The 26,058-nt window shown below is 38.2% G+C and overlaps 1 protein-coding gene across 1 annotated transcript; it reads right to left on the minus strand.

Moving 5' to 3' along the window:
- Nucleotides 1-1,235: 1,235 nt before the first annotated feature.
- On the minus strand, nucleotides 1,236-24,474 carry LOC114661812 (uncharacterized). Its single transcript, XM_051934897.1, has 4 exons — nucleotides 23,647-24,474; nucleotides 17,962-18,258; nucleotides 8,423-8,683; nucleotides 1,236-1,330 (listed from the first exon to the last, which is right to left on the minus strand). The coding sequence occupies exons 1-4, from the start codon at nucleotides 23,786-23,788 to the stop codon at nucleotides 1,236-1,238; spliced, it is 795 nt and encodes a 264-aa protein (XP_051790857.1). The 5' UTR covers nucleotides 23,789-24,474.
- Between the last annotated feature and the right edge of the window lie 1,584 nt (nucleotides 24,475-26,058).

Genomic DNA, 26,058 nt, shown 5'->3' on the forward strand with positions numbered 1-26,058 from the left:
AAAAAAAAAAAAAAAAAAGATTGCCATCAGTTTGTGACAACAGGAACAAACTGCCAATGTAATAGATATGAAGAGAACACTTTAAGTTGATCAAGGCCTAAAGAAGACATTATTAAATTATTAAAACAGTATCCTCCCCACTTCTGACTGCTACTTTGACTTCATACCAAATGTAATTGATTTCCTGACATCTTTTTCTTTCCCTTCTGTCTTTTATCAGCTTTTGTAAGCATTCAGAAAGCTTGAAGAAAATGGCAGCATATGTACCCCAATGTGCCTCACAGTAAGGAGACCCGGGTTCGCTTCCCGGGTCCTCCCTGCGTGGAGTTTGCATGTTCTCTCCATGTCTGCGTGGGTTTCCTCCGGGTGCTCCGGTTTCCTCCCATGGTCCAAAGACATGCAGGTTAGGTGGATTGGTGATTCTAAATTGTCCCTTGTGTGTGCTTGATGTGTGGGAGTGTGTGGTGTGTGTGTGTGCCCTGCCCGGGGTTTGTTTCCTGCCTTGCTCCCTGTGTTGGCTGGGATTGGCTCCAGCAGACCCCATGACCCTGTAGTTAGGATATAGAGGGTTGAATAATGGATGGATGGATGGATGTACCCCAATGTGACTTGATTCACTCAATATAGGCTCAGAAATTTCAACCTGGCGAAAACATTTCACCCTTTGAATGTCTCTACTTTCTTCCTCTTGCCATCAACAGCTTACCTTCCTTTAGCCGCTACAAACTTTAGAAAACATTAGGGGGCTTTGCCCCCTGCTCGCTTCGCTCGCCAACCCCCAGGCCTACGCTACCTGCTAGCCACTTTGCGGTTCTGCCGCTCACCTATGAGGATGTGGATGTACAATTTAAACAGATTGTTATTTTCATGGGAATTGTTACATATGCATAATAGAACTAACTGTTTTACAATCAAGTAATTAACCATATTAAAAAATAGTAAAATGTGATAATTTGAAAGTAAATTATGTTTCATGTTGCGTTAGGGCTATTCATTGCATAATATGATTTAATTCTGTTTGGCAAATACTTTTTAAACTTACACTTTTACTGTAAAACTTCAGTAAAAACAATTTTTTGAATACAATTTTCATCAATACCCCATTGAATTTTGATTCTGTGTTTGGACTTTCATTGTGGCAATGCAACACAAAAATAATGAGCCAAGTGATGTGTGTGGACAGGCTACTCCCCTTATTTTTTACCTTTTGTCCAAAAAACATTGGAATTTATGCTTCAAATTGTGGTTGGTAAATTTTCATTTTCCTCATTTCGGATGTTGCCGTTATTAACTCCTGGCACATCGTCACGCCTGGAACAGTTCATTAGACCTGTGTGGGCAAAGGAAAAAGACAGACATGTGTGAGTTGATGTTGTCTGCTTTTGATTTCAACTTTTTTTAATAAAAGTATGTTTTACTTATATATTAGAAAATACAATGCACAACAATTCAATTACACCATACAACAAAAACAGTTTTCTTAAGGAACAGTCAGTCATTCTCCCATTTTCATTTCCTAACCAAAGTTCATCATCCCTCCAAAACATTGCACCTAACAACGCAACTATACATGTACAGTATATTTTGGATTTAAACTCAATTCCCATTAAAGCAATATTTCACAATCCCCAATATCCACAAGTCCTTCCATCTCTCCTTAACTGCTGCAAAACTCTAATTCTCAATATCTTTCTTAATTTTCCTTTCTATCTCATTTTCCAAAATTATTTTTTACCCACTTCATATGTCTGGCCACAAACCTTTTCATCAGGACACACTTGGCATCCAATATGCACTTCTTTGCCAGGCTAATAATAAACCGTATCAAAAAGGTTTCCCTTGAACTTTAGCCATTTCCAGCTAGACCATCGAGTTTCAAAAATTAAACCATACGACAAAACAAACAAATTAATTATATTTCCACATTCGCCCACACTTCATGTCCAACTGCACTCCCAAAACATGTACCTAATTGTCTCCACCTGGGCACAGTCTGGTCTTAGGCATTTCCTTGTCTGTGTCAAACCTGGTCTATACATCCTCTCCGTCACACATAACCTTCCCCACACCATCATTCAGTTCAAGCCTTTTAAAGTTTTACCAGTCCTTTTGGCTGAACCACCCTCCATGCCCCTCCATTTCAAACCTTGTCAAACTGTACACCCACCCCCAATGTACTCCTCATAGTCTTATACAGGACTTTGTGTTTCCAACACAAATCACTGAACATTCATAGCCTTCTGGTCTCTCCTCTGGCTTTGTTGTCAAATTTGACCATACTGTCAAAGTCCTCATTACTGATGTGAACCACAGAGCCATTTTTTTAAAATTTGTGTACAAAGGCCAAATGCAAAGCTTTGCACAAAGATGCATTAAAAAACACAGTTTATCTTCAGTTGAATGTCCAGGATATCTCTACCTCCATTTTCCACATGTCGTTCCATATCAAATCTCCAAATCCTCTCATACCTGCATTCCCACAAAAAACAAAACACCATTGGCTTTAACCTTCACATCCAAATAACGAGATAAGTGAAACCATCCCTAAATACATACACGAAGACAGTATCGCCGATTTCACTACTAAGGCCTTACCTATAAAAGTAAAAATTCTTCCTTTTCACAAATTCAATCCATGCTCTACAATTCTTATTTTGTCTTCCCAGTTTCATTTGTACTTCCCGTCCTGTAAAAACCAACTCTTATTTTATATATGCAAGGTATGCTGGAGTGAGTCAGAGGAGATCAGGGGACTCATTTATAAAGCTTGAAGATGCGCAAAAAGGCTCAAAATGTGTATAAATGCAAATGCTGGGATTTTTAAAAGAACTTGTGCATACAGTATATATATATATATATATCTATTATATAAAAAAATCTTGGGTCAAGACATGATCATCTCGGAGAGACAACGTCACGCGAGACTGGACATTACAACCTTAGGAAGCAAGACCTGTGAGACGGTGACTTTTGCACATCATGCCCTACTTACAAACAATTTAAAACAAGTTCACGGACATCTAACCTTGCAGTTGTTGTAATGCTTTTGGCAGACACTTCATGTGTTCCCAGCTCTTAAATGTTATACATTCTAGATGGCACGTGAACGACTAAGCGAAGAAGAAAGAGCAGCACGTTGAAAAGAGACACGAAAGCGTTGGAGAGAAAAGAAGGCAAAAAAGCATGCACAAGAGAACAATAATAATCTATGTGCAACTTCAGAAAATAAGGAATGTAATAAATCAGCCTGGACATCACGAGAGAGACATTTTAACGTCCCGCAGGAAAAAGCAGTGAGACAAAAGGACAGCTGCTATACAGGCTTTTACATGATCGACGCACAGCACAACAAGCAGAACATGCAGCACGACAGGAGGAGCAGTAAGACAGCAGCTGATCCATCCGTATCTCCTTAGAGTGTGTTCAGCCCCCCCCACAATGTGAGTGGCAAAGACGCGAAGTAGCAGGCACTTAGCACACCCCAGATGGTGGGGGGGGGGGTTTAAACAAGTGAAGCAAAGACAGCTGCTGTACAGGCTTTGAAATGATCGAAGTGCAGCACAAGAAGCAAAACACGCAGCACGGCAGGTGGAGCAGTAAACAAGCAGGTGATCCGTCCGCATCTCCAAAGCGTGCATTCAGCCATCCCCTTCACAACGCGAGCAGCAGAGATGTGAAGTGGCGAAGCAAGCAGGGGGCCAAGTCCCCCTAGTGTGTGTATATATGCACACACACACATACATACATACCCATGCCCACGTAACATTTTGGAGAAACTGGGAAATGACAACACCCTCAATCAAGCAGAAAAATGCGGCCAAACCAGCCAAATGACAACTCACACAAATAATTCATATCACCAAGTTATTATTATAATGTGCATTGACGTGACAAATATATTATGCCATGAAAGTGCTGGATAAGTTGTGCAGACACTATTTTAATTCCCCTTTAAGATGGTAGAAGCTGCATATTTGTTATGTCTGCTGTTCGGAAAACAATTAGCTGACTGAGGAGATGCTACGTAAATAAAATGTATTATTATTATTATTATTAGTACTACATCAAGTTTTCATATTGTGTGGGTGTACATACGTAAAACATAACATAAAAAGGCAATTTGCAGCAGTGTCTGGTTCTCCTAACATAATCAGGACTCTTTATAGCACTCTTATTACAATCAGGGTATCTAGTTAGAATGAAACTGTTTTTGTTCACCATAATCTGTTACATTCCATTATGACAAGTCATTTGTGATGCCAAAATGAGACGGACAAACTGATGTTGTGGTTCGGTGGCCTGGGTCAGCCTGTAACACATTTATTTTGAGACAAAGTGGGATTGCCAGACATGACAGTTGTGCACGTGATGGCCTGCTTGTTAGTAAGGTAACTGTCTGAACTCTCAGTGTTTCTTATCTACTCTCTATATATAAAATACTAAGCCTAAAAGTGCAACGATTTTATGTGATGTTTTTATGTCATGTTTTTTGTCACGCTTTAAATTGGGCTTATTTTAAAACATGCACATATATGTTTGGTATCATTCTTTTCAGACTTTATCGAACTTTAATGTGATGTTGTTAGATTTTCAGATTCTTATTCTGTTTTTAAATTATAAACTAAAATATCAAGAAAGTCACGGTTTTTGATATGAAGTCACAGTTTTTAATTTCAATAAATCATTATTATTTCAATAATTTATCTTAATAATTTAATAAATTACATTATTTTTGATCGAGTAAACTTTTTCACAGGAACAAACTATTAAAAAAATTATCTATCTATTAATACAAATGTTTGTATTTAGGTGATTTAGTTAGCTGAAGGTCGAGTTACGATGACCCATTGCATACCACTTTAAATAACAGGAAAAATCACGTGAAAACTAAATGTGAGTCACTTTAAAAAATATATATATTTTTAAGAATGTCAGTTAAAATGAATGGATCATTTATTTAGTCTCTTATAAATACTCAGAGCATAGTAGACTCAGTTTAACAGGAATACTCCAATCGGTAAGAGTAAATATTTTATTCTCATTTCATGATTTTGACTCCGTTAAATAATAATTTTTCACAGACAGACAGACAGACAGAGACAGACACTTTATTAATCCCAAGGGGAAATTCACATACTCCAGCAGCAGCATACTGACACAAAAACAATATTAAATCGTAATAAAAATGCAGGTAAAAACAGACAATAACTAACATTTTTAAATTTACAGATTTTACTAATATTCTGGCTGCAACTGGGGTTTGGGCGCTGAAGGCCTCAGGGGGGCTTGCCCCCCTAGTGTTCTATACAATCCATTGTATCAGCAATGATATCATTATATGTGTTAGGTGATTGTGGCTACCTGGTCAAATGCTGGCACTTTGAGGTGAGGCACTCTAATGCCACTCATGATCTTGCATGCTCAGTTGCGAAGGAGAGCCAAATGCTCTTGAATGTAGATGGCAGGCTCTTGACATGTCAAGAAGGAGGCTGCTTTACTAGCCAATAAATATCTGCAACATTGTGATTTCATAAGTATGGGTTGATTATAATCGAGGTACATTCACGTACGCACATTTACAAGACTTGAAAGTGCACAAAGCATTTTTGTTGTTGAAGAATATTGTACTCTTACATTGAAGACATACCTTTTGTTAAGTTTGAAATAGAAAAGTCTCAAAAATTAAACTGCGGAGAATGGTACTTACGTTCTTTGAAATAATGGACAAGGCCAATGATGATGAGCAGCAGCAGGCAGCAGCAGACATGCAAATTACAAACAGGCCAGGTTGCAGCCTGCAAAAAGAAAACAAGTTCCATTTAAAGTCACATGTACCCCAATTTTAGGAATGAATTTCCAAATTAAGCAGCATGTCAATAATACTGAGAGAAAAAGAACAAGAGGATGTTTATGTAGTAAATGATAGCAGACCTCCATTATATTAAAGCTGCCTCCGACTAGGATGTTTGACCTCGATAACCACCCTTACTTCGCAGATTCCTCCCAGCTACAAGTCCTTTCAGACGAGTATTTCCTGATGTTCACCATTTTTAGTTTAGACTGATTAGGTTCAGTGCTCTCCTTTACTGGAAACTAGACTGAATTTACTCATTATGAGGACCAAAGCTGGTGATGAGAATTAAAAATGAAAACAGGATGGGAAGAGGGTGTGTAAACCTCAATAACTGTGAAGAGTACAAGATAACCTAATTTGGAAGTCATTGTATATTGTGGTTTGATCAATAATAAAATTGTGTATAATCTTCGGAAGATTATATTTTAGAACTTTTCTACAGTACATCTGTATTATATGTGTACATCAGTTCTAGTTTATTTTACTTATTACTTCATTATTAAAATTTTTTAAATATGGTTTGCTGACACTTTATTTTATTATATCAGAAATGTTCCTCCATTAAAGAAATAATTATGCAAATAAATGTGTGTGAAATGTTAGAATAAATAAATAAAACACAAAGAGTTGAGCATGAATAATTAATTGTTTCATGAAATACATTGCTTATTTATGCATTTGTTTAATCATTTGTTCATTCATTTAATTGAATGCCATAACACACAACATAAGATACATTGGGAAATAAAAACTTGTCGCTTTCCCTTGTCAAAGATGAGGTGGTGAGATCTAATGGGCACCGTGTTTTGAATGGTGAATTGTCCGCAGAGTGTGCATAAATCGTGGGCATCAACTGCTAAATTTATAGGCAGATACCACATGTCAGATGCAAAATCCTGACAATAAAGTCAGGGCTTCTTGAATTAAAGAATCTGCTGTGCACAGTAATCCTTGGCAATTTATTTTTTAGCATTTGTAACCTGGTCCATTAACACATTTGGAATATTTGGAATTACAGTCGACCCCCGCGAAGTCACGGTTCAGAGTTTCACGCCTTAGTCGTTCGCAGATTTTCCTTAGAAACCTAACTAATAATTGTTCACGGAAACTGCAAATATCCTCCGCAATTTTTTTATGGCTTTTTCATGGCAATATATAATTTTTCATGCGTTTTAACGCTAAATTATTAAGAACAAAATCATTTACAATTTTTGTAACATAAAATTATGTAAATTCAGCTAACTTTCCATATAAAATATAATACTGTATACATTTTTTTAGTACTGTAGAGAGAACACAAAGCAATCGATGCAGCCATTCAGACATTTAAAACCCTCCTCGCCACCATGAGGAAAAAAAATGACAGCAAAACATCCCATCACAATGTTCCTCAAATCTATCAAGAAAAGCCAGGAGGAAACCCCACCAGAAGAATGACCCGTCAGAGATACGACTCCTCCTGAAGCGCTTGAAGAAGAGGTGCCACCCAAGGTGCTGTAAATCCTCTGCTTTGCTGTGCAGTCATTATCTTCATTACATACCTTCATCGTACTGCACAGCTAATTCATCATCTTCAATCAATATCATTCATTATTGGCGAGTACCTGTACATTCTATTTTTATTAAATTAATTTAAATTATTACAGTATTTACCCTACTTATACCAAAGAAAACGTGCTTGCATGAATTCCACTACATATAGGGGTAATATCAGTATTTGACATTCTACCACTGCGGGAGACATAGCAGTACCGTACTGTACAGCATACGGGTTTGCCTTTACATTTTTTTTAGGGTACTGTATTAAGCCGAGTTTTAAAATGAAATTAAAGTGTTTTGGGAGCATATTTAGGGTTTAAACTATAAAAATAGACATTTATAGGCGTGTTTTTGACCACGTCCAAAATTCGTGGTTTTTCACAATTCACGGGCGCTCTAGGAACGTAATACGTAATATAAAATTAAACAGGGCCTCATGAAAAGACACACGACTCAATTAATTATCATGACTTACTCCACATCTGGATAACAGATGTTACATTATTCCATTATTTAACAACAATGGGGCAGAAGGAGAATTAGAGAAGATTACTTAAAAACACGTCAGTATCATCTGGTGTGACCCGCATAAGTCTATAATAACTAGAAGGATATTAAACGCAGAATATAACATCCTTTTATACTCATTTTGTAAATACACAGTGACTCGTATACTCCATCCATTTATAGACACCTCATCTAGGATTATGAGGTGGCAATGCCTATGCCTGTCTTACTGGGTACAAAACAGCTTCAATGGGGTGACAGTCCAGTACAGGTGGCACAGACTCACATACCCACACTTACTCCCACTGGATTGATTTAGAGATCTAACATGAAAATCTTTTTGATGTGGGTGAAATCTAAGCCTTTGGAGAAAATCTCATGTTGAAAGGGAGGCAGAATATAAACTCTGTACAGAAAATGGCTGGACTGAGTTTTGTGCCCCCCCCCCCCCATCCCCCCCATCTCTTGAAGCTGTGAGGTATCAGTGCACTGCCCCGCCACATATACGCAGTATCATTTTACCTCGATTGATAAGTAGAATGCATTTAGTGATCGGTTTATCAATCCCTTCAAACTCCACCTCACAGAAAAGCTCCTCTTTAATGCTCTTCATGAAGGTCACTTTGGTTGCACATACTGGGACTTCATTGCACGTTGATTCATTTATCATTGTCTCTTTCTTCTTCAGTCTCACAGTGACATTGCTGAAATGGCAGTCATCAACTTGACAGATGGCTTGCCATTTGTCACCATTCATTATCATTTTGGGTGTAATATTTGGCACTGTAGGAAAAGAAACAAATTTTAAAGACATGAAGCCATGGTGAGGATGGATCTCACCCAAACATTTTCACTTTAAAATGTCAGCATAAGTGAGGAATCATTAAAAAAAGTTAGTTCTGGGTTATTGGCTTGCAGTCTAGATACAGTCTGTTAAATTTTGCAATAACTTTCATTATTTAGTTTATATAAGAATTATCTGGACTCATTCTTTATTACTTACCTGCAAATACATCTAGGGGCTGTAATGATACAAATATATAAAATTAGGTATTCTGCATTCTGAATCCGGTATTAATTTCTTATTTTAAAAGTGTCTTCTAAAGACAACACTGCACACAAACAGTACAATACAACAGTGTGGTCAAATGCAACCCGGGCACATACATGGAGAGATCTAAGCCCAAATTTCTCTACCACTATGATGTAAGAATTCCCACGCAGCACATTGCTTCAGTATAGTTAGCACAAAGTCACTTAAACTCTTACATATAACATAAATCAAATGAGTGGCTTTTAGCTTGAATGTTAATTTCTGAAACACACTACCAATTCACTATTGTGTAATAATCAAAAGAAACACATGCCGGCTGGGATTCTGGGATAAGTAGGTGGTAAGTTTTTAATAAATAGTTTTCCAGAAAAGTGGCATTAATGTGGTATAAACAGGGTAGGCCACATTGCCAAGTGTAAAACAAACTTCCTTAAAATGAAAAATGTAGAACATCTTGAAAGTATAAAACCCATGACTGGACACTAAAACCGAAAGCAAAGGGTACATTGTGGGAAACAGCCATGGATAATGCACCATTTCATCACAGGGCCCATGCACACACTTGCAGACATATTGTGGTCATTTGAAATCAATCATCCAACCCTGCATGTCTTTGGGGATGCGGGAAAACCCATACAGACACCTGAAGATTTCAAAAGGACAAAATTTAAGGTGCAGGATTCAAAGCCAGGCCAGGGGACCTGTGGGATCAGCAGCAATAACCCCTGCACTACCATATCATCAAAGAGGACCTGAATACTTGAATTAAAACAAACAAGTCAATTCCTAGCGGTGTTATGGGTGAACTATTGGACTGGGTAACGGTTCATCCCAGTCCCACTCACACAGACCCACACTTCTATATGGCCAATTTGGAATTATCAGTCAACCTGATCTTTTAGGATCTGGGAGGAAAACCCAAACAGACACAGTGAGAGTGCAAACTCTATGCAGACAATGGTGCAATTGATGGTTTGGAACCCAGGGCTGTGGATCCATGAGTTGGTAGCATTACCTTACTGTGTCACTGTGCTGCCTTCTGTACAAAACACCTGGAAATAAATTATTATAAATAAGAAAGTAGCACTTTCATATTTATTTTGGCATATCCCATCTATCAATCCACCCTTGTGCTTAATCAAATAAGGATCGTCAGCAGTCATTGAAAAACTTTGTAGGAACCAACCCTGGATGAGGTGTTAAATCACTGTAGTGCATGCTCACATATTCGCCCATGCTCATCGACACTGTCATATTAGATTTACTTAACCCTGCACATTTTTAGGATGTGGGAGGAAAACCGGAGTATCCACATGGACAGAAATTTCATTTGAAAATGGAGTTTTTCAATAAAAACTATCTTCATCCACACTAGTATTTTCACATTGTGTACAAAAGAATCTCCATTAATGCTACGACAACCAAAAATGCAAATAAAGTAATTGTTTGCCTAAACTTTGCATGTAAACATTGGAAGAAAAATACTTGAAGGCATGGTAACAATGCTGGCTGTGGGCTTTATTATAAAACTTTGGCATCTGGTAAATTATTTGCCTTTTGCACATTTACATAACACTCAAAGTGTACAAAATGCAAATTTGATGCATACACAACAAGAGCCACAGAAAGAAACTCTACTTTTGACTGCAATTGGAACTGCACTTGATGCGTTTCCCACCTTTGGTTGTTCCACGACGTGTTGTCTCAGTAGTTCACTTAGGCCGGAGTTATATTTCATGCGACGCGACGCATGCTGCAGTGGACACTCCTGCTACGCAAGCGTTGTAGTGTGTAAACTTGCGCGCGTACTTTACGTAAATCCAGGTGGCAGTGCGAGATATTATCACGGTGATAACATGTTCAGCTTCTCTGTGTTGTGAACTGCCTAGAACACCCATTAAATTCCGATGACACCTTACTGCAATATCTCTGAAAAGGATGTTTATTGATTAAATCCAGGGATGTGTCCATTCCAGCAAGCATTCAGCACAAGTGAGAAATAATCCCTGGATGATGCCTCTGCTCATCGCAAGGTGAATAGAAGCACAAGCATACACTAGCATCATTTTAGCGGCACCAAATCCCCAAATCTGTTTATCTTTGGAAGGAAACTGGAGCACAATGAGGAAACCCAGCAGGAAAACGCGTAAACTCCAGGCAAGGAATATCAGCGACATGACTCACTGCAAGACAGCAGCACTAATGCTCCGCCACTGTGTCAGCCCATGTATGTAATTATTAACAGTATTCATTATTTAAATGAAATTACCGATTTACTGTATCTGTAAAATGTAATATACATACTTTAATGCTTTTCATCATGAAAGTGATATCAGGTATAAATCTAAGGATTCTAAATGTGCAGAGAGTTGGAATATCATACATTTAACGTGCACAGTATTGCTGGCGATTCGCTGCTGTCAGGAGCAGAGGAAGACCTAGAAAAAGATGGCACAGAAGACTGTATGTGAGAATTTTAAAACGTATCGTGTCATTACAATTGGGAATATGCGACGCTTGAATATAAAAGCACCATGAATACATCTGTATGTCGGCATTTTGCTTCACCACATCAAACCATTTATCAAATATCGAAGCGCGCACACCGATCTCGTAGGATCCGCAAAGCGGCTTTCTGTTACATGTAGATAGTAAACAGACTCTGACGTCACATTCCAACTTTTAGCACACTGCACCCCCAGACTTTTTGCTGGTACTGCAACTCGCGCACGCGTCATGTTAATTTCTGAGGACCTACTCAGAGGACGCATCAAATGAACGCTCAGAGCGTGTGGCGGCCATGATGCGGGCACATACGCGTTCTGAGCGTGAAGTATAAATGAGCCCTTATAATCTCATTAAAGTCAGGATGGTCTCTGCGTCCATAAATTCACTGTCACCTCAAAGACAGTAGAGCATGGCCTCTCTCACCGATTTTAGTCTTTGATGTGAAACCAGACACTGTAATGTGCAGGATCCAATCATGGAAGGGCTATATAATAAGCATGAACCAGTCATGGTTAGAGTTTACATTCAGAGTCTCCATTTTTAAAAATCTTTGTTTTCATACATCCACATCTGCAAACATGAGGTAGCGTTTTCAGAATTATTTGCCTCTGAAAAGGTTTTCAAAATTCTCCATTTTCATGGGATAAGGGGTTCAGGTGGATCAAAGACAAAAACTGAGAGACTAATATCTTTATTTTTAAATGAAAATTAGTAGGGTGGATGTAGCTATAGACCAGAGGTTCCCAAAGTGGTGGATATCAACCCCTTGGGGTCGAAATAGATTTCCCAGGGGTCGACATAAACGAAAACTGATTTTGGGGGTCGACGAGGTCTAAAAATCGACCCCTATTAATTAACACAAGTTCTTACTTGAAACTTTCAAGATACTGTATAAGTTGTGTTACGTGTACCAACTTGTTATAAGAATGACTAATATTTTAGTAGGAAGTATTGTTGTACTTTTAAAAAACTCAACAAGTCGATAAGCGTGTACAAGTTCGTACAAGATGAAAAACTCGGCAAGTCAATAAGCGTGGACAAGTTTGTGCAAGATGAAAAACTCGGCAAGTCAATAAGAGTGCACAAGTTCGTACAAGATGAAAAACTCGGCAAGTCAATAAGCGTGCACAAGTTCATACAAGATGAAAAACTCGGCAAGTCAATAAGCGTGGACAAGTTCGTGCAAGATAATGAGTTCGAGCGTATAAGTCTTTCGGGCACGTTTTGACTTGTTCTGTATTTGACGCATATATGCGATTTAACACGAACGAAATCACGATCAAGTTCAAGTCCAAACATGCTCCTGATATTTTACTATATAACAAGCTTGCACTCTGCGATGGGTTGGCACCCTGCCCGGGATTGGTTCCCTGCCTTGTGCCCTGTGTTGGCTGGGATTGGCTCCAGCAGACCCCCGTGACCCCGTGTTCGGATTCAGCGGGTTGGAAAATGGATGGATGGAACAAGCTTGCACTTAGGTTGAAAGTTCATTTGCGTTTTGAAATTCGTTGGAGCTTGAATGATAATACACTCATCTACCAATTTATTTCAAGAGATTACAAAGTGATTACATAGTTAAATAAAGTGAATTAAAATAAAGTGATTGAAAAAGAATTTACAAAGTGCTTAGTTACCTATGCGCGTTTTATTATTGTTTTTTTAAGTAGTTTCTTAAACATTTTTTTTTTTTTGATTTGCAAGTTTACTGTGAGTTTTATGATGGCAGACACGAAAAAAAATGCAGACAATACAGTTTGGACTACTTGAAGTTTGGATTTATTCCATCTCTATCAAATCAACACTTGCCGATGTGTCTCATATGTGAAAAAGTATTCAGTAACGATGCCATGAAGCCTTCAAAAATGGAGGACGACTTATCAAGAGTACATGCTGACAAAAAAAGTAAGCCCTTGTCATTCTTTCAAGCACTTAAAGAAAAACTAGAGAAAAGGCCATCCATAAGATCGATGTTTGCGTCATCATCTATGCAAGACGTTGATGGTTTACGAGCGTCCTATAATATATCTTTACTAATAGCGAAGTCGGGGAAACCTCACACAATTGGAGAGCAGCTTATTTTACCAGCCATTGCGGAGGTCCTCAACAATGTATTGCACAAGCCCGCACATGATATTATAAAGAGAATTCCTTTGAGCAATAACACCGTTCAGAGACGAATAGATGAGATGGGTCGCGACATGGAAAACATTTTATGCAATTTCTTACAGACCAACAGATTCTCTCTCCAGTTGGATGAGTCTACATTACCCGGCAATGAATCTCTGTTGTTAGGATATGTTCGATATATTAAAGATGAAAATATGTGCCAAGAACTGCTTTTTACTACATATTTAGAGACTGATACCAGAGGAGAATCGATTTTTCAGGACGTGGAACGTTTTTTTACCGACAAAGCTATTCCATGGAAGAACATTGTTTCTGTTGCGACTGATGGTGCACCATCTATGGTTGGTCGTCATCGAGGTTTTATAGCTCACTTAAAGCGACAACTGCCTGAGGTACTGGTCATTCACTGCGTGATTCACAGACAGCATTTAGTAGCAAAAAATCTGTGTCCTAGATTGCACCAGTCTTTACAATATGTTATAAATGCTGTCAACAAGATTCGAAGCAATTCTTTGAACTCTCGGTTATTTGCTCAGCTATGTGAGGAAAACGACGAAGTCTTTACTCGGTTACTTCTGCACACTGAAGTTCGCTGGCTATCGAGGCTCTTGCTTAGCAAGATTTTCAACTATTTTTGAATCTGTGTTGGAGTTTTTACAAGAAAAAGATCCGAATTTGAAAGAAAATCTGAACAATTGTAAAACAGATATTTATTACTTGACTGATATCTTTGGTATGTTTAACAAAGTTAATTTGCAGCTGCAGGGTGACAATCTCAACTTGATTAAAACAAAATCAATAATATCGGCCTTTGTGGGTAAACTTATCCTTTATAAACAAAATTTAAGCAGAAAAGAATATTCACAGTTTCCGCATTTGTCAAAATTACCAGAAATGCTTCAAGACGATGTTATTTTATCATATGTCACTCACTTGGACGCATTACACAAGGATTTTACTAAGAGGTTTGAGGATCTCTTAAATTTACAAATTCCTCAATGGATAATAAATCCGTACAATATCACAGCCATGGAAGAAGCTAATGTGATAATGCAAGAAGAGTTGATCACCATCAGCACAGACGAGGAGCTTAAGCAGAAGTTCAACCAAGGCTATCAGAAGTTCTGGTTACAGCGCAACATTGAAACACAGTATCCTGCATTGTGGAACATTGCTTAAAAATACCTTATCGCTTTTCCATCATCATACCTAGTGGAAAAAGGCTTCAGTGTGGTTACAAACATTTTGACAAAACAAAGAAACTGTTTGAAAATCAACGAACGCAGAGATTTAAGGCTGCAACTCACCAATATTGAACCAGATTTAGCTAGATTGGTAGAAAGTCACCAGGTTCATCCATCACACTGAATTTTTTATTTTTTTATCTTTACTTTGCGATTTAAATGTTTTTTTTCAAAAAATAATTACCTACTTAAGTATTTTTACGTAATTTATATTAATAATTATTAATTACACTTGATATTTACTGAATTTTATGTCTATTTATTTTGTTAAATTTTGATGAGAAAATTATGTCAAGTTTACTCACTTAACCAACCGCAAAGCTTTTAAATTGGTAAGTATTTTGTATCAATAGGAAAAAAAACTAGAGATAGAATTTTTAAAGTAATTTGGCTATGGGGGTCTGAGGTATCAGTTCATTTTGGAAAAGGGGTCTCTTGCCCAAAATAGTTTGGGAATCCCTGCTATAGACTATACCAAAAACAAATTATACTAATCAAACAGCATATTACTGATTTACTTGTTATCACTTATATTTGTGAAAACTGTTTATTAGTAAGTCAAAATCATTTTTTGTAATCCACGTAAACCCCTTTCTAGAAGAATAAAGCTAATTATGGCGTCAAGTACCCAACTAAGATAGAGCGGAATCTTACATTACAAACACACCACAATCACCTATTTTGTATCTACAAATTAAAGCACCACAACACTTTAGCCTAGTGCCCGAATCTTACTGCTGTAATATTCGCTAACACTCCCTTGGGTACCTGTTTTTCTCCCACATTCCAAACTTTAACTCATGTACTATCATACTGTATATACAGGTACAGTAAATACAAGTTTCTGAATGGGAAATTCCATACCAATGTCAACCTACAAGTCAGACTAGTCAGAGAAAACAAAGCTCCTTGAATTCTCCGAGTTGTGATGTAATGTGGACTAAGATGAAAGGTCAAGTCATGTTCTTGTTTAAGCTGCCTGAGAATCCTGAGAACCTAGCACAGTGTACAAGGCAGGAACAAAGCCTGGACAGGTGCCAATCCATCGCAGGGTGAACATATGCAGAGGGCCAATTTAGCTTCGCCATTCCACCTACACTGCATATCTTTGGATTGTGGGAGGAAACCCACACAGAGACGGGGAAGACATGCAATCTCCATGAAGGGAGGACTCGGGATGTGAACCCTGGTCTCCTTACTGCAAGACAGCACCACTACTGCACCATCCCTTTCATCTTAATTGATTACATCAGGGATTGGCTCTCAGCCCTTTCTTATTTGCAATGGTGATGGACAGGTTGACCGATGAGATTAGATAGGAGTCCCCATGGACTGTGATGTTTGCTGATGACATTGTGATCTGTAGCGAGAGTAGGGAGCAGGTTGAGGAGACCCTGGAGAGGTGGAGATATGAGGAGGAGAGGAGAGAAATGAAGGTCAGTAGGACCACCAAGACAGAATACATGTGTGTAAATGAGAGGGAGGTCAGTGGAATGGTGAGGATGAGGGAGTAGATTTGGCAAAGGTAGATGAGTTTAAATACTTGGGGTCAACAGTACAGAGTAATGGGGATTGTGGAAGAGAAGTGAAAAAGAGTGCAGGCAGGGTGGAATGGGGGGAGAAGAGTGTCAGGAGTGATTTGTGACAGACGGATATCAGCAAGAGTGAAAGGGAAGATCTACAGGACGGTAGTGAGACCAGCTATGTTATATGGGTTAGAGATGGTAGCACTGACTAGAAAGCAGGAGACAGAGCTGGAGGTGGCAGAGATAAAAATGTTAAGATTTGCACTGGGTGTGACGAGGATGGACAGGATTAGAAAGGAGGACATTAGAGGACCAGCTCAAGTTGGAAGGTTTGGAGACAAAGTCAGAGAGGCAAGATGGTGTTGGTATGGATGTGTGCAGAGGAGAGATGAATGGTATATTGGGAAAATGATGTTAATGATAGAGCTGATGGGCAAGAGGAGAAAAGGAAGGCCTAAGAGAAGGTTTATGGATGTGCTGAGAGAGGACATGCAGGTGATGGGTGTAACAGAGCAAGAAGCAGAGGACAGAAAGATATGGAAGAAGATGATCTGCTATGGCAACCCCTAATGGGAGCAGCCGAAAGAAGAAGAAGAAGAAGAGTGGATTCTCTCCACCACCCTTACCATGCTAATAATTTCAATGAAATGGTCCTATCATTTGAAGCCGAAAGAAGAAAAAGAAGAAAAATATAGCCTGGTCAGCCAAAAATCCCATTTATTACTCAAATTGCATTTGAAGAAAAGTGATACAAATTTAATGTGTATTTTGAAAAATGTAGTTAATCTTTAAATGTTTTTTTTAAAAGGACCAATTAACAAATTAACAATGACCTCACGTTCCTCTGAAAAGTACAACCAAATATCCACGTGAACGCACTGAACTGGGAAGATGAAATGTCAAGCCTGGTAGCTCCACATAGTCTGATGGCACATTTATGCAGTATATATTGGCTCTGAGTGCGTCAATTTAGGTGTGTTTTGCAAGTTTTCCTGTGATAGACTAATGAACCACCAAGCATTGGTTCCTGCATTACAGTTACCAAAAAAAAAAAAAAAAAATAGATTAACATTTCAATTTGGAGGTCTTCCTTATACTGAATAGCAGGCCTAACTGCTTTTCTGCCTTGCTAGCCACCCTTGCCGTTTGCTCAGTCCCATCATTAATGTTTAACTGGGCAAGGTTTTTCTTCTTGTCTTGAATCCATTACTACAAGCACTAGAATGGGCAGTGACAGCACTGGGGGGCAGTAATGACATTTAGGAAGTGTCAACTGGCCTTATCTCAGTGATAATGGTAAAGGAGTTTAGATTGCTTTAGTCTGTTAATATTAATCTTTATGACTGTTTGTTTTTAACTATGTCTATAATGTAATTGATTTATGGAAATAGTGTATGGTTTAATAATTTACGGTACATGCACTGCAGTTATACTAATGTTTAAGCACTATCTTCCTGTACTCGGAGTTAAGCATAATACAAAAGCTAATTGCAGCAATGGTTTAAAAGATAAACTTTACTCTTACATTCAATACTATAAGCCTTAACTGAAAGGACACATTTCCTGAAGATCACTTGACCTGAAGTTTCACCTGTCACTTACGGCAAAATTGTAGTGGAATCTCCTTCACTGACCCATACAGAGATTCATGTTTCACCCGGCAGGATATGTTGGCAGCCACGTCTTTGGTTTCATGGAAGTAGAGGTAACGGTTCACTGTACTTAAGGTTTGGTCTCCATTTTGCTCTATCTGCAGAGGCCTTTGATGAAGCAGTGGCATGGAGTCTTTTACCCATTCAATGGTAATGTCTCTGGGGTAGAAGTGTTGGACATGACACTCCAAGGTGCTTGATCGATTTGGCATTTTCAGACTGGGCTTCACAAATACTTTAGGAAGAGCTGGAAAAGCAAAAAAAGTTTAGTGAGAACTCAGGATAAGTCTTATTTCAAGGATATACTTGTGTAAATTATAGGTTTTCCCCTAAGGATTGATTAGAGGTTTTCTATAAAGGCATTTTTATGCCCATTGTTTCTAGCTTGCTTGCAGTCCTTTAACAAAAGACTTGACATTTTAAAATCTCCTTAATCTAATTCTGATTCACAAAGTATAGCTAGAATGTTCAGTACCTGACAAAAAAAAAAAAAAACTCAGTTCAGATATATAGTACTGTGCAAAAGTTTTAGGCAGGTGTGAAAAAAATGCTGTAAACAAAGAATGCTTTCAGAAATATAAATGATTGTTTATTGTTATCAATTTATAAAATGCAAAGTGAGTGAACAAAAGAAAAATCTAAATCAAATCAATATTTGGTGTTCCTACCTTTTGTCTCCAAACCAGCATCAATTCTTATAGGTCCACTTGCACAAAGTCAGGGATTTTGTAGGATTCCAGTCAGGTGTCTGATCAACCAATTCTACCAAACAGGTGCTAATGATCATCAATGTCACACGTAGGTTGAAACCCAGTCATTAACTGAAACAGAAACAGCTTAAAACTGGGTGAGGAACAGCCAAACTCTGCTAACAAGGTGAGGTTGTGGAAGACAGTTTCATGTCATGGCAAGATTGAGCACAGCAACAAGACACAAGGTAGTTCTACTGCATCAGCAAGGTCTCTCCCAGACAAAGATTTCAAAGCAGACTGGGGTTTCAAGATGTGCTGTTCAAGCTCTTTTGAAGAAGCACAAAGAAACGGGCAACGTTGAGGATCACAGATGCAGTGATCGGCCAAGGAAACTTAGTGCAGCAGATGAAAGACACATCAAGCTTATTACCCTTCAAAATCGGAAGATGTCCAGCAGTGCCATCAGCTCAGAACTGGCAGAAACCAGTAGGACCCAGGTACACCCATCTACTGTCCAGAGAAGTCTGGCCAGAAGTGGTCTTCATGGAAGAGTTGCAGCCAAAAAGCCATACCTCCGATGTGGAAACAAGGCCAAGCGACTCAAGTATGCACGAAAACATAGGAACTGGGGTGCAGAAAAATGGCAGCAGGTGCTCTGGACTGATGAGTCAAAATTTGAAATATTTGGCTGTAGCAGAAGGCAGTTTGTTCGTCGAAGGGCTGGAGAGCGGTACAATAATGAGTGTCTGCGGTACAATAATGAGTGTCTGCAGGCAACAGTGAAGCATGGTGGAGGTTCCTTGAATGTTTGGGGCTGCATTTCTGCAAATGGAGTTGGAGATTTGGTCAGGATTAATGGTGTTCTCAATGCTGAGAAATACAGGCAGATACTTATCAATCATGCAATACCATCAGGGAGGCATATGATTGGCCTCAAATTTATTCTGCAGCAGGACAACGACCCCAAACATACAGCCAAAGTCATTAAGAACTATCTTCAGCATAAAGAAGAACAAGAAGTCTTGGAAGTGATGGTATGGCCCCCACAGAGCCCTGATCTCAACATCATTGAGTGTGTCTGGGATTACATGAAGAGACAGAAGGATGTAAGGAAGCCTACTTCCACAGAAGATCTGGGGTTAGTTCTCAAAGATGTTTGGAACAACCTACCAGCCGAGTCCCTTCAAAAACTGTGTGCAAGTGTACCTAGAAGAATTGATGTTGTTTTGAAGGCAAAGGGTGGTCACACCAAATATTGATTTGATTTAGATTTCTCTGTGGAAGATTGTGGGTTCGCTTCCTGGTTCCTCCCTGTGTGGATAGTGCTTTGAGTACTGAGAAAAGCGCTATATATGTGTAATTAATTATTATTATTTTGTTCATTCACTGCATTTTGTTGATGAAAATGATTAACACTTACATTTTTGAATGCATTCTTTGTTTACAGCATTTTTTTCACACCTGCCTAAAACTTTTGCACAGTACTGTATGTGCCGACTAAAGTGGGTTGCATCTCAGTGCCCCCCATAAATAGTTATGCCTCTTGACTGGCCAATGAAGTCCTCTTTAACCCCTTTAACATTATCCAAGAGGTAACTTGTCGGCTGCTAGATGCACGCGCAATGTTTTCCCAAAAAGAGGGTGGATGTTGTGGCAGCAAGAAAGCTAAACACAGGCCATAAAATGCATAAAAAAACAAAAAAAAAAGCAATTTGTCGTGTTATAATAGCTTACATTCTTCAAATAGCATGTGACAGCATTAATGATTCCAGTTCTAGTGAAGCATATGAAGGTAGTGATTTTGTTCAAATGGTAAACTATGATGCTAGCTCTGAATATTTGTGATGTTACGAGAGTGCTGGGAGCTCGGGTCCTAACTCTCTAGGACAGGGATGTCAAACTCAGTTCTGGAGGGCTGCAGTCATCATTCTACCCTTCTTTATTAGTGACCAGTTTTTGCTGCTAATAAACTTTTTTTGCCTTAGTTTTAATTAATTTGACTCAGGCCGCTTAGTTGTTTCTTTTTCTTTAATGAGCAACCAAACAATAATGAGACACTAAACAAGCCACCACGTGATCAGTTCATCTGTGCCCATCACACAATATCTGAAAAGAATGATGAAGACCTCCGTGAGATCTCTCAGGGTCACCAAAACATGTTGATGGTGTTCTTAGCAAAAACAGAAAATCAAGTTTTGGAAATGACTGCTGTGGCAGAATGAGAGCAGCAACAAGCCATGGAATTAAATACCGGGTTTAATTAACAACACGAATCAGCGTTTCATTAAGAAATGGTTGGAGTTTGAAGACCCGATTTAGCAGGTCATCTCTTGGCTCATTTCACGTCTCTCTTGAATTTTGCAAACATTGAATGCCCCTACAATCCGTGAAGTGATATGCAGATTTACACATTTCCCTACCACTGAATGCAAGATAATGGTAAAGGAAGATGCATTCATGCAAATCAGCACACAAATAAAGATTATTGTCCTAAGTGAAGATACATTTTATTGTGAATCACAAGATAAATCACAGTATCAGCACACTGGACTCAAACTGTTATTGTAGTAGCATATTAAACAGGGCTAGATGAGTGAATAACAGCAAAATGTCACATAGGTATACTGAGCTTTGCATTCCATGAAGCTCTGAAACATTCCCATTACATTTTACAAGCCTAGGAAGGTTCAAGAAGCCAGGTGAAGACTGGCAGTGCATTGGATAAATAGAGCCTCACGGATGATAAGCAAGGACCACAGAGAGAGTCAAGGCACATGACTGGAAGATGATTGGAAGAGTGAGTGCGACTTCAGAAACAGCACAAGGATAGCTGTAGCTAATAGTAACGGTTACTTCATGAGGTGTTTCCCATGGCTATAACGGAGGAAACGTCATTCATGTAAAAGTACGGCTGTAGATAACCCATCTATCCACCCTCCCATTTTCTAAACCTGCTTTATCTTGAGCAGGAAGCTGGGGCCTATACCAGCAAGCTCAGCTTGCACAGCTTCAAGTAATAGCTTACCTTATTATACTTTCCTTCTTCTGCTCCTACTTTGAATATTATTATTATATTTGTGGTGTAGCTCTAGTGTTAGTATCAGAAAACTACAATACACCATCATGAGTTCCAATTTGCAGCTTAGGATGTTGTGAAGTCGAGACGTCATTAGTTCTCAAACATCACATTTTGTAGGTGTAGGATGCTTTGTAACTACTTCTCATGTCGTACTCAGAGGAAGGACAAATTCTTATCCTAGCATGAATTTTAGGAGTAATTTTGAGACACTTTATAAATATAAGCACAATCTGAAAATTTGTGATTCACACATTGCTGAAAAGACTGAATCTGTAACACATAAGACTGAAAAAACTGGAACTGAGCTCCATGATGACCACAGCATTACAAAAAGCAGATCCAGTCTTAAAATCACCAGCCTAATACGGTGACAGTGGCAACAAAATCATAATTTTACCAAAACAGCAGTTCCAATAGTGAAGAACGGATGATAATGTTTTCCAAGTTTTAACACAAGTTTTAGTGTAAGCCCATTTAATTTAGCAATGCAGTTAAGGCCTAAAACTGCAGTACTGCATTGATCATTTATTGTTAACTTTATTTTTCATGTTGCCCCGTGTCTCTTATCCTCCGTCAATTGGAGGATTGTTATTGTATGAAATATTAAATCACTACAAATGCAAGTTTCAAGAAAAGAATTGACACTATTTTTGTTATATTTATTTCCAAATAGCACAAATGTTCTGTATACATCAGAGAAAAACACAACACTCCAGAGTAGTCTAAAATGCCTTTCAACGAGTGTTAAAATCTTCTACTCGATCACATATCAAAGACCAGGCTGCCTAAATGTGTGTGTTTTTAATGCTTTATTTAAATAATGCTGCTGTATCTTTCCATATCAGATACAAATCTCTGAACTCAAGCAATAAAACTCTCAATTGCAGGCGACTGAGCGCAGCTGAACAGAATTATTTTAATTATCCATCCATCCATCATCCAACACGCTATATCCGAACACAGGGTCACGGGGGTCTGCTGTAGCCAATCCATTATTATTACCATATATACTCACATAAGTCGGGTCTTGAAACCTAAAAAAACACAAACAAAATCAGACACCGACTTATACGCCTGCTCAAAAATGCGCCAATTTTTTTTTTTTTTTTATATAAACACCTTGTTTCCTCCAATCTCGCATGAGCTTCTAAGACACATTGAATTTTGTTGCTGCAGTGCAGTTACCAATTTCTTTTGCCACTTCAACAATTTTTAATTTAATACCAGCTTCAGATGTTCTTCTGATCCAACGCTCCATCGTAGATAAGGGATGCTCTTACGATAAAGGTGTATGAGGGTGTGAGATACAAAAAAAAAAAAAAAAAAAACATTGCAAATGTTGCTTCGGAATAGTTTGGGTATCACTGTGTGGTCATGAAGGCAAAACACATAGGAAAAAAAAAAGGCAGTGTGCTCCGTGGTTACTCTCCCAGGTGGGTGTTAGCATATCGTAATCTCTTGGACCGATAGCGTGAATTTTCTACATTCAACTTATACAACCGACATTATAAATTATACATTGATAAAATCAAGTCCCGACTTATCCGCAGGAGAACTTATCTGTGGGTATATACGGTAATGTGGTATTACATGACTTTTTTTTGCCCCCTCTCCACATCCTTGATGATAAATAGGCACCCATAGTACACACCATCTCCTTGCGGTTCTGAACTGGATATGCAAGTTAGGAAATGGATGGATGAATATTCAAGTCAGTTTCCAACAAGTAAACTGATGTCCCCATCCAACAATGGCTCCTTTACCTTGTGCCAGTGCAGCCCTGTGACACTAAACCAGATTAATTATATCTAAAAATAGACGGATGGAAAGACGATATAAAATGCAAGTAGTAGTCTTTACCTACCGACAACTTTGAGTGTAACCCGGGCTGTTGCAGTCTCCAGCATAGTCTCGGACACTTCACATGTATATTCTCCTCCATCTTCAATGGTGACTTGCTTGAGTAAGAGGGAGGCGTTAAAGTTCTCTAACTCACTTTGAACCATTGATGCCCTGCTGGTGTTTTCCAGTTTTCCATGTTTAAACTCTGACAGTATCGATCTACTACGTCTCCAGGTTGGAATGATAAATTTTAAGCCATATTGAGGGCTGGTTGGAATAAAGACACAGGGCAGCTGGGCATCTGAATGTAACAAGGCAGTCACCTCAAGATGCGGTGGAAATACTTGCAATGTCTCACATGCAACTAAAAAAAAAAAATTTCAATATTAAATTCAAAAGGTATCTCAATTTTTCATTCAGTAATTCATGAAACGTTCCTGCTTTGATACCTGCTATTTCTACCTTCCTTGACAAGATAAATTTTTCTGCCTAACCTCATTGTGTTAGTTCTTATTTTATGAATTCCTCTGCAATTTACTGTATTCTGATTTCATCTGGAGCAATTTGTCCCAAAAGTTAGTCATGAACGCCATTAGGTTAGATACAGGTTGACATCCCCCACTTGTTTATGTACACAAAGGAAAATCATTTGTACAAGCAGGACAGTAAATCACAGTTATGGGTGCCTTCCGAGACTTCAGAAGAATCTAAATGTGTTAGCAAATGATAAACTACGTAGGATTAAAGGAGTGCAAAAAAGAAGATACAAGAGCAGAGGATTAATCATTGGTGAGGATTTATCTGTGGTTGTTGTTTAAGACTTACAGTGATATGCCCATATTGGCTAAGAAACACATTGTGTTAATGAGATTAAGCCAGAGCTTATTCAGAAACTAGTCGAGGGTTATAATTAGTGTAATCATGATTGTCAGAACTAAAGGGCAAAACAAAACTCAGTCTAAAATCAAAAGCAAATTTTTAGAAAAACCAAGAGAATCCTAAACGGAGTAGAGATTTCTAACTCACACATTGTGAAGCTTTATAGCGTTTCTTCGATCCAAAGACATGATACCAGGGTTCTGACGTCAAATGCGGTGACAGCATTGATCCCTTGTTAGTCAACTGTCCCAGAAACATGGCAGTGAATATAAAAGTCACAAACTACACAGCAATGCAGCAAATAATACAAATGCATAAAATAAAATTTAAAAAATATAAATGGCACAATGTTAATAAAATAGGTTTTGAGTCTGTATTAGATCATTGTTTGGGAACTGTCCTTGGACTGTGACTATCATTTGTATTAATAATAACAGATTCAAGTCTGGTGGGTACACTTATGAAACCAGTTGTCCAACCCCTCTTCCTGAGAGGCAAGTTTATAAAAATACAAAATTAATCTGCATAAATCCACTGGAACATTTGTTGATTTTTCAACAGCGTAACAAAAACAATAATTTATTTCTATAGCACATTTTCATATAAATGATATAGCTCAAAGTTCTTTGCAGGATGAGGAAAGAGAACAAAGACAAAATATAAAAATAAAATTGGGCAATACTAATTAACATAGAATACAAGTAATATCTGGTGGCCAGGGAAGACAGAAAAAACAAAAAACAAACAAAAAAAAACTCCAGATGGCTGGAGAAAAAAAATAAAAATAAAAATCTGCAGGGGTTCCAAGGTCAGGAGACCACCCAGCCCCCTCTAGGCATTCTACCAAACATAAATGATCTCAATCAGTCATCATGGTTTTCAGGCTTCACATGGAAGAACTTGATGATGATGGTCATGTGGACCTCTGGCCTTCAATCCATCAATGTAGGATAAACTACAGACATTTACAAAATTTCATTTAATATTACTGTTATTGTAAGCATGTTCTGAATACATGACATTAACAAAGGTTTCCATATATAAAAGGAAATGTGTCAGGTATAACCACAACAGGACACACTGAGCCCCAAACCACAGACACAGTCCCAGGTGCAAATAAAGGATTGAATGTGTCAAAAACACAACACATTGTCAGAAGTTCAAATCATGGATACTGTGGCTATATTGACCCTCTGGACTGTGTTACTTATAATTAAGGGTTGTTTACCTGACCTGCTATCTACTATCTCTCTTTAATATTTTATTATATATATATATATATATATAATATATATATATATATATATATATATATAATCCTAAGCCTGAAAGTGCAACGATTTTATGTCACGTTGATTAGATAGATAGATAGATAGATAGATAGATAGATAGATAGATAGATAGATAGAGAGATAGAGAGATAGAGAGATAGAGAGATAGAGAGATAGAGAGATAGATGTCTGGAGATGACCCTGTTCAGTGGATGCAGTGGATTCTCCATGATTGACAGGAGCCTGCTGAGCGCCTGTCGCTCCGCCACAGATATCAAACTGTC

Source organism: Erpetoichthys calabaricus, chromosome 12 (genome assembly GCF_900747795.2).
Source record: "Erpetoichthys calabaricus chromosome 12, fErpCal1.3, whole genome shotgun sequence".
NCBI lineage: Eukaryota > Metazoa > Chordata > Cladistia > Polypteriformes > Polypteridae > Erpetoichthys > Erpetoichthys calabaricus.